The sequence below is a fragment of the Eurypyga helias genome, unplaced genomic scaffold, assembly GCF_000690775.1.
Source record: "Eurypyga helias isolate BGI_N326 unplaced genomic scaffold, ASM69077v1 scaffold6077, whole genome shotgun sequence".
Taxonomy (NCBI): domain Eukaryota; kingdom Metazoa; phylum Chordata; class Aves; order Eurypygiformes; family Eurypygidae; genus Eurypyga; species Eurypyga helias.
In genome coordinates, this window is record NW_010263626.1 from 74,957 (window position 1) to 85,314 (window position 10,358).

General features: G+C 41.2%; 1 protein-coding gene across 3 annotated transcripts in view; it reads right to left on the reverse strand.

The window, feature by feature from the left end:
- KIAA1217 (KIAA1217 ortholog) overlaps window positions 1–10,358 on the reverse strand; it is a 96,103-nt gene that overhangs the window by 15,104 nt on the left and 70,641 nt on the right. For all 3 annotated transcript variants that reach the window (XM_010156104.1, XM_010156106.1, XM_010156105.1), the window contains 4 exons: window positions 5,260–5,390; window positions 4,867–5,014; window positions 2,730–3,216; window positions 1,826–2,006 (listed from right to left, as the gene is read on the reverse strand). In XM_010156104.1, the coding sequence (XP_010154406.1) occupies window positions 1,826–2,006; window positions 2,730–3,216; window positions 4,867–5,014; window positions 5,260–5,390 (947 nt within the window). The remainder of the gene's footprint in view (window positions 1–1,825; window positions 2,007–2,729; window positions 3,217–4,866; window positions 5,015–5,259; window positions 5,391–10,358) is intronic.

Below are 10,358 nucleotides of genomic sequence, written 5' to 3' on the forward strand. Positions count from 1 at the left end.
GAACAGAATTTATTTTAAACATATATGTTGTGAAACATCCAAGGAGCCACAACTTGTCCGTGCTACAGGTGTGCCCAGAACAAAATGCTGGATCTGAAAACACTCTTCCCACATTCTGTGTGATTTTGTGTACGTAATCCCCAGGGGATCGTTTTGCAGCTATTTACAACCTTGGCATGCCAACACCTTGAGTGCAGCATGCAGCTCTGGTCTCCACAACTCCAGAAGGACACACTGGAGTTAGAGAAGGACAACTGAAATGAGCCTGGGGTGGGAGCAGCTGGCCTAGATGGAGAGACCAGAATGGCTGCAAGGTTGCAGTTTGGAGCCCACGGGGCAGGCTGAGACCTCCAGGATATGATCAAGGTTTATCCACTGTCTTCATGGTTTTAGAAAGGGAATGGAGAGCTGCTATCTGCCAAACTGCATAATACCAGAACTACGGGGTTCTAGTGAAGTTGATTATTTTAAAACAGATGAAGGAAAACTGCTTCACAGGAAAAGGAGTGAGCATCTGGAGCTTGCTGCCACAGCAGTGCGGAAGCAAGTGGCATAAGCAGGTATAGAGAAATTACTGGATAAAAAGTCCATAATGAATATGAAAAGGATGAAGCTGGGATATTCCTTCTAACATCACTTGGAGGTGCTGTGGGAGCTCACCACTGCTGAGCGGATTCATGTGTCTTGTAGATATTCCTATTCCTTTCACTATGCTGTTTGCCTTTTTTTGCTACAGGGCCACAGTCTGACTCCTGTCCAACTTGAAACTCGGTATATCTATATCCTAGCTCTGGACAGCCAGAATGCTTATTGCGAAAGCCACTCTCATTCATTCCTACGTGTCTGTGCATTTCCCCAAGACAACTCAGTTACGTAGCATCACAGGCATTTTCAGACCTTTGAGGGACTCATCCAAAATATTGGTTGTATTTATAGGTTAAGATAAGTTAGCAGGGATGATTAAGATCAGTCTGACTTTCCACTTAACATAGGTTCAAGGATTTCTTGAAGCAGGCCTTGAATCACACGCAGCGCTTGCGCCTGAGCAGCCTTTCAGAAACAAACAGTATTGCTTAAAGATTTGAAGTGGCAGAGAATCTCCTATGTTCATAATTACACTTCAGCGATTAGTTACTTTAAATGTTAAAATCTGGCAGCTAATTTTTAATGTGGCTTTTTTCTAGCTTCAGGCTCCAATTGCTAGAACTTGTAGGAACATGTTCTGCAAAGTTAAAAGGCCTCCTTGTCCTCAGAAACCTCAGGCATGTCTTGATCTTCTCTCGATAACAAAGATGTCTACAGAAAGAGCTTTTCAGTTTTCTGACGGTAAGATCATTTGTGCTGAAACTCCCTGTGGTTCTTTCCAGAGCTCTCTGTAATGCTTAACTTTTAAGAGCAGAACTGAACACGGTACTCTAGATACATATATAGTATAGGGATACTCTCATCTCTGCCAAAAGCAAGGCATACTCTTAACGCTCCTGCTCATGAGCAGCCTTTATCTCCAGAGGCCAAACTCACTCCCTCGGCTGCAATATAGGGAAAATCGTGTTCAGCTGGTCACCCACACTGGCCTCTGCTAAATCGCTGCATCCTGTCCACAGGACCTGCATTATTCCTCAGGGACATACTCACAGGTATGATCAAGAACACAGAAATCTGTAAACTGAAACCATTTTAGAAAGTACAAAAAATAACCTCTCTTTTCAGATATACAAGTATATATATCTTAAAATATATTTTTACTATAAACAGATATATTTCCAGATATACATCTTTTCCAGATATATAATTCTTTAGCACCATTTACTCTAGCAAACCTTACCTGAGACATCTTGCTTTTCCACTGCATCCCCTTTAGGTGGGGCTGCTGGCTGGGGAGGCATCTCCAGGTTAGGAATTGACTTCATTATATTGGCCTGGGCTTCTTCCAAGAGCTTTTCAAACTCCTTTCCATTATAGTGATCGAGGTTTTGTCTTTTCTCTTCCCATTTCTTTTCAGCTTTCTAGACAAAGACAGTAAAGCAGCTATTTATTTCTCTGATTTCTGTTACGATCACTTACTTAAAAAAAACCCCATGTGTAAACATTATAGGTCAATATGGATAGATTCTTTCAGTTCTAGCCAGCAACCAGAGGAAATCTATTAACACTGATTGTACACTGGTTCTGACTTGCATTGTGCTGGATATGGCACAAACACATGACAGACTGAGAGTGGCCACTGCCCACTAAAGGAACAAAGGTGAAATTTAAATTTGGGTCACTGCTTTACTATATCACACTGATGATTAAAGTGCATGTTTGTAACAACACATGAGAGTTCGCTTGTGGGTTCTGTCAGTATCTCTGTGTGAAACCACTGGAACTTCACACTCGTTCACTTTTACCTCTCCATAATGGGGGATATGGAGATTTAAAGAGTGAATGAAATTCACTGATGCAAGTGTTGCCAAAAAATCATACGTTATTGTTCAAAAATTAGGTATTTTCAAAAAAATAATTTTGTTAAAGGTTATTTAAAAAACACAGTTACTCATTTTGGTTACATGTTATTATCCTGTTGCATTTAAAATCAGAGGGTATCTTCAGAAGTGCACAGTGTAGTTGGGGGTTAAGCGTGTAAATCCCTAGAAAGCATTTGAAAACTCCCACCTGCAGTCTCAAGAGTAAGACTGGGAGCTCAGACCCAAAAATGAGGACAACTGGTTGAGTAGAATACACCGTACCTCAATTGATACAGCTCGGTTTCTGGTACTTGCACTGTGAATTTCCTCAATGAAAAGACTTTGCATGGTGGTGCCATTGACAGAGACCTGTGGTGCTGGCTGGGATCCTGTTGCGGGCTCATGCAGTGGGGCTGGTGGGGTGGCCGAGAGCTGGCCACCCACCGGCACACCTTCACTGTGGCTGGCTGCAGTGGGTGAACCCTGGGAGTGGTTGACCAGCGCTGATGAGTGCTGAGACTGGTGGATGACAACAGGCGAGCTCTGCACATGATGGACCGTCATTGTCGAGAAGGGGACAACTTCTGACTTGACTGATGACACCTGGGACTCTGATGTGATTGCTGTGAGGTTTTGCTGTGCGTGTCCTTGGGCATGCTTGAGCTCCTCCTGGTTTTTCAGAGCGTCGGCTGCAGTGGCCTTTTCCATAGCAGAGTATTGCATGGCCTGGGATGGGTCCACACCCCTCAGCAGTCCTTCTGTGACATGTCTGCCCGGCCAAAGGGAACACAACAGCATGGTACGTGGTTAGCATACAGGCGAGTCATGAGCAATACTTAACAATAAACTTCTGCAAGGGAAAAGCACCTATCTCAAAACCATCAAAACAGTGGTTTTTCTTCCTGATGCTTTCAGTTGTGTGATTTTATAGCTTTCAGAGTCAGGGTTTCAGAGTTTTAAAGAGATCACTCTAATTAGGATGTGTTTGCCTTTTAAAATGTTTACAAACCTTCACGGATATACTGGCACTTCTTGACCAAACCACGAGTTACACTGGGTTGATTTTAGAGGGAGAATGAAAATCAGTTGACTTAAATTTTATACAGTGTATCTAGCTACACAAGATGTTAATGGGCTATTAGCACAGAAAGTGGTAGTTACACAGAATGTGAGGTAACAGTTTGAAAAATTGCCAAAACAAAGCAGAGCCTTCAAATGATACTTCACAAAAGCCTCGTCTGTCAAGAGTTTGGGGTAGAATGAGCTGAGGATTTTGAGTCAACAATTTCAGGCAGTGCAGTTAGCCATCAAATGCCATCAGTTTTTCCATTACTGAAACAGACTTTATGAGGCTTAATACGTAATCTTGCTGCAAAAAATTAATTTTGGTAAAACTTTGGCATGCATAGCTTATTGATTTTTTTCCCAAACAGGGCAAGGCAGGAAATAACTGTAGTCATTTTTAAGAAAGTGAAACTAATATAAAAGGATATGTTTGTTTATCCACATGGAAAAACAAGTGACATATCTTAGAAGACCTGTTACATAAACAGTTTTATCCATCTGCCAGTATTGGCAAATCTGTTTTACATATGCCCAAGGATATATGGCAACAATGTCAACCCTGCCTTCCTTAGAATAATGGTAGCAACAATAGGCTTCTGACTTACGTTTTCTTGTAATAGAAGTAAAATTGAGACCAGCACTACTGACAGTTTGGCCTGATTTACTGTTTTTGAGTAGGAGTTCAAACCAGTGCCTATTGCCTCATATAAAACAGCAGTCATTTGCTGCTCCTACATTCTAACAAACATAGCTAAACACTGGCACTCAGTGGACACTATTTTTATCTAGTATTTCAGCTTTCTCTAACACACCTTCCCCTTTAAAGAACATAATAAAAAATTTGCATGAGTTCACAAGCATATTGAATAATATTTGTTTCTTTCAGAAGATTTAGGATAGCCTTAACACTTAGAATCTTTTCCTGTTTTGTTTCTTACTGTTACATCTTGGGGATGCATGTTACAGTGTCAGAGAATATTTCTGTTAGCTCAGATTGCTGTAAATGCCTACAGTTAACTAACTCAGATATGGGACCGATGCCACTCTGTAAGCTTTCTCATCCAGGTACTTCCCAAATCCAGAAGTGTTGAGTTTAGAAGGAGCTAGTTCCAACATGAGACCTTGATGGCTGGGGCTGAACAGAACAGAACAAACTGGGGTTGGTCAGAACAGAATCACTGCACAAAGCACAGGAAAAGCTAATTTGAGAAGGCTCTAGGGTGATTCTATAAAATACTGCAAGCAAGTCGCGTTTCTCAGAATTTCCTGGGGAGATGGGGAGAACCCCAACAGAAAGCTGTTCCAGCCCTGCTTGAGGAAATTATTTAGTTTTGAAGAAGAAAGAAAAAATCACCTCCTGAGCATGGTAAGGATATCAGTCATGCTGCGCACACGTTTCAGCAAGCTGTCTAGCTTGTGTGGTTCTTCCTTTAGGAACCTCACGGCTTCTACTTCAATTCGGAGGATCGCACGCATTTTATTCTGCAGTGTCGGGAACTCTCCTGCAAAGAAAACAACTGTGAAACTCAAGAGGAAATTATAAAAGTCCTGAGGAGAAACGGATAATAGCGTGAATGTTAAATATTTGAGTGCCTACCTCTCCCCAGAGGCCATGGAACAAGCTCCTTAATCCCAACTTTAAATCTTTTTGGAAGTGAAAGTTTATGCCCCCAGATCAAAGGCAAAACTGTTCTCAGTCACAGTGGTTGAAAGAGAAGAACCAAAAGTAAAAAGGAAAAGTACGTACCTTTCAGGGTGGCAACAGCTTCTCCCACTTGACGCAAAAGAAAGGCCCCATCTTCAACGTCTTTCAATGTAACCGTCTTGCTGGAAGCAGTGGAGTCCCTCTTCAGGTCTTCAACAAATGCCTCCAGCTCACTGGAAAAAAAAAAAAAGTGGACGTAAATGCAAGCAGGACTTTCACATTACAATCAAATACACATAAATGAATTAAATTGGCATCATTAAATCTGACACCACAGGCTGAAAACCCATCAGGGTACCATGAGGGGATGTGAGGCTGCTGGACAGTCACACTCTCAGCACAGGAACAGGCCTGTAACCAACCCAAGTCATTGATTTCTCTGACAAGCTGCAGATCTGCAGAGCACACTGACAACAGGGCAGCTGCACTACGAAGGGCAGGTGGGGTGGTGAAACACATCTAACAGCCAGCCCTCTGATGATGCAAATCCTAGAAGGGTACAGACACACTGTATCACCACATCCAGTACTGGTTTGCACCTTGCATTTTCTCTTTGGTGATGACATGCAAAGGAACGCCCAATAACAACCGAAATAACAACCCAAAACCTGTCACTAATGGCCCCTTGATCCACCCTGCCAGGTCCTGCTAGATGGGATACAGGGTCCTGTTTCCACAAACAGCCAGACTGAAACAGCAAATGTGCATTGTGTGCAACTCTCACTGAGCTTCTGATGTTTTTTCCAACCACTGCTGTCCTGTGCTGCCTCCAGCTCCACCTGGTGCTTCCTCATCACCTTTCCTTGTATTTCTTCTGGTGCTTCCATACTTCACATGAATTTTCATAATCCTTTAGACACATAAGTTTTATTTGTGTTTTGGGGAGAGCCACCTTTTGTTCCATTTAATGCTGAGACCACATTGCTTTAGCTGGACTTTCCACACAGAAGGATAAAAATTTCTCAGAAATCCCTGAAATGCATTATTCACAACTATACAAACACCCATGCACATACCTTAAAAGGACCAACTCTTGAATATTTATTCTCAGAGAAATCCACGTCTATTAAGATGCCAAATTTACTTACAGGAAGATTCCCAGAAGCAGTTAAATTGCATGGCAGAAAACAATGCAAAGCAAACTCTGAACTGACAAATCGGTTATTCATTTTAACCTTATTTTGGGCTTCATTTCTCACATCCACTCAGGTAGCAGTTTTGCAATTGCTGTAAGAGAACCAAGGTATGGGCTGATTGCCTGAAAAGAGGGAGGGGAAGACTGCCTTCTGCACCAACCATAGGTTTTGCATTTCCACACATTTCCCTTGTGCCAGCACTGCCACACAAAGCCAGCAGAAAATTACTTATTTTCAGAGAGGTCACTTCCTAGATCCACCTCTGTGGACAGGCAACATGAGGAGGAAAAGAGAGGAGTAGGATAAAAAGAGAAAATCCCTTGCAGAACCATTCCACATTTAGGTCAATTTAGAGTGGAAGCACAGTCACACAGAACAATAAATGGGAATACAACAGTACTTCTGATGTACGGAGAAATAGAAATAGTGTCAGGATCTGAACATCAAGTGCACACACCAAAGAATTCATTTCAGTCCAAAGACTAAGAACGTTAGAAATTATAAAACAATTTTGAATTAAGAATCGTAAGTTGCTTTAGAACAGATTACAAACAAGTAAATGATCCTGTTCCCATTTAAGATAGCTTCTCCCTAAGACTGCCTTGGAAAAAGACAGGGAGTCGTGATTCCCACTAGCACAAGCATACTTGAAGGAAACAATCCCAGGGACCACACGATGGCAGCAAGGGAACGTTCCTCGAGGTATTTTTCCAGTGGAAGAGGCTCGGATAATGCAGGTATCTGCTGTAGCTCTATCTGCCTTTGCAATAAAGGGCACAGAAACAATCTAGGAAGGAGCTGAAGAAAGAATTTGACTGTTTGTCACTCACTACAACACACATGCTACTGCTCTACAGTCAGGCATCCTCCCTACTCTTCTTAATCCCTGATACCAGCACTCAGGCTGGGCAGTCCTCCTTTGGGAATCACAGGGTACCCCCTGCTCCCCTTTTGTAGATCAGCAGTGGAAAAGTAGCTTCTCAGATATTGGCATCCATCAGGCAACAAGAAAGGTAAGAGCAGAAGCTTAAATTTGTTCATAGGTGGAAAGAAGAGAAAGGAACAAACACAGAACAATGCTACGATGTTTTGGTAGGTTTATGATGGTTGGAAACGTAGGGGTAAAGGACAGCATTCCAGGTACCAGACAATGGCTTTCTTTCCCCTTTGTTTTTTGAGCAGAAATGGAGGGGTCATCATAAATCCCTTTGATTCCATACAGTGATACTATCAAACAAGACAACCAATCCTGAAATTACTCAGGGGATATAATATTACACTGCCTCAGGCTGCTAACTACAAGGGAAAAGAACTTCAGCCCTCAGGAACCAAAGTCTGAAACCAATCCAGCGGTCTCCAGCATTTCTTTTCTGTAAATGGGGAAACAACTTGGCTTAACAGATTGGACTGAGCAAACCCAATTAAAAAGACACTCACCTTAATACAGTTTCAGAAGGCTAACACTGGATAAATTGTTTTTCTGCATCTGTTTTTACACAGGGGAGCAAAGGCAAACACTTATACTGAGATCTTTGTTTAGGCAAAAAAAAAGAAAGCATCAGAGGGTCTGTCTCAGACTGCAGTATCAGTAGAACAGGTTACAAAATGAACTGACAAAATTAATAGTAACAAATCACCCAGGCCAAACGGTATTTGCCCTGGAGTTCAACAGCAACTCGAGGGTGAAACAGTCCAACTATTAATGCTAAGCATCTAACTTCTTGATTAAAATTGCTTTGGCACCAAAGTAGTGGAAAGCGTCATAGAGGGCACAAATAAACTTTTTAAAAGGATATGGAGCTATCCAGGAACTGTACTCTGGTGAGACTGACACCCAGACTGGTGTAATTGGTAGATACCAAAACAAAGAATAAACACCAAAGAATCAGCAGTCCAATGGATAAATATGCTGTGTCGGGAGGAATTAAAGTGATTCGTGTAAAGAGAAGGTAAGTGTCACAAATACACAAGGAAACAACAAAAGCACAGGGAAAAGAACAGGGAAAAGCCTAGGGAAAAGCCCGAAAGACTTTCAGCAAGGCATTTCAGCAAAAGCTTTCAAGAAAGCAAAGTTGCCATGGGACAAGAGGCAAAATTCTCTCATGGGTAAAGTACTGGAAGCAAAGGGAAGGGATCAATGAACAGCTTACTCAATGAATGTAGTTTGTTGGTGGGTTCCACAGGGACTGATGCTAGGGCTGGTGCTTTTCAACATATTATAAATTATTTAGAAAAGAGGATGAATAGTATAGTAAAAAAAAAATCTCAAAAGGATATTAAATTATTCAGGAGAATGAAAATGATAGGTGACTGCAGAGGCCTGCAGATGGACCATCTGATACTGATTGACCAGGAAAAAACCCAAGATTAAGTTAACTCCTAATAAATGTAAAATAATGCTCATACATCAAAAAAAAAAAAACCAAACCCCAAAAAACCAACACCCTAAAACCAACCCCACCCAAAGCCCAAGTTTTTATACACAATAATGAACTCTGAACTGATAATCATCCCTTGTGAATGAGATGCTGGATTTGGAATGAAAAGCCCATGAGGACAGGGGGACCCATGAGGACAGAGGGACCATCACCATGGCACTGCAAGAAGTCATGGCTTGCCTAAATCAGATACAGTCATTCCAGGGCTCTCTTCTCTCCCCATTCCCATCGTACACTAGAGTTAGAAAGGGCACAGAGAAAGGCAATAGGATGACTAAATGTATAGAATGACTTCCACAAGAGGAGTACCTAAGCAGATCAGGACTTTTCAGGCTGGAAAAAGCATGATCAGAAAATGGAGTGGCAGAGTGTCAGTAACATCATGACTAACATGGAGAGGGTGAATATTCTGCCATCAATAATTTAAGAGTTTGGGGGTTGACTGACAGATGAAAGGTTCAAAACCAAAGAAAGATGCTCTTTCTACCCAAAACCAAGAATTACTCTATAGAATTCATTGTGCCTAGATGCTGTACACAACCAAGTTTACATAAATTTTTTAAAAATACATAAGTTCATGAAAAGTAAACAATCCTTGCAGAGCTTTTTGGATGTTTTCTGACTTGGAAAATCCCTGTGCTACAAGTCATTAAAAGCAAGGAGATGCACTCTCAGCATTTTGACATGTCCTCATATCCTTTCCCAAGCATCTGCTACCACTGGCTCTCCAAATCTGCTAAGTGGAGTTTTGTTTTCACAGAGCATGTTTATTCTTATAAAAAAGTGACATACTTTTCCTAACAAAAATATAAGTTGTAACTTACTATGGATTATATCCAATGAGACAGCTTGTATATGGCTACAATTTAAATACTGTACTTATAAAACTGCCTCTATTAAAATGCTTATAATAATCTACAACATATAATATTCATACCTGTAACATGCTCCTCACAACATAAATACTTCATTAGTCAGTGGTCATACGATCATATTTTGTCCTTGGTCTGCTAAATTTTAAGGCTAGTATCTACAACCCCGAAAGTGTCATATATGACATCTCAAATGTTGAATTGAAAGACTAGATAGGAGAAAAAACCCTACCCAGTTAATTCAGAGTATGTAGTTCACTATTACGAGTGTGAATAAACACTACATTTAACAGTGTTCCTTATATTCCATCAGATACCTCTGAACTGTAACCTTGCTACAGCTGACACACATGGCCACACTTCTATAGGCACCATCATGAATAGCTGCTCAGCAGAAAACTTGCTCTGAAACGTGCACCAACATTTCTGCTGTTTACAACATAAAAATGCCAACATTTGCGCTTTTTTTTTTTTTTAAATTTCCCAGTGATAACCTTCAGAATTGCAGAAAGGAGAGCTTTTTAAGATGAGATTCGCCCCTTTGGAGTAGTAAATACACTTTTGTAAGTATTGCAGAAATCCTTAAGCTCCCCCGTCTTGCATGAAGCCAGTCTACTGATTGAGTCCTATGGTTTAGGAAAGGTCAAGAGGGCAACAGCTGAAAGGTTAAGAAATGGTACTTTTTTTCCCCTATT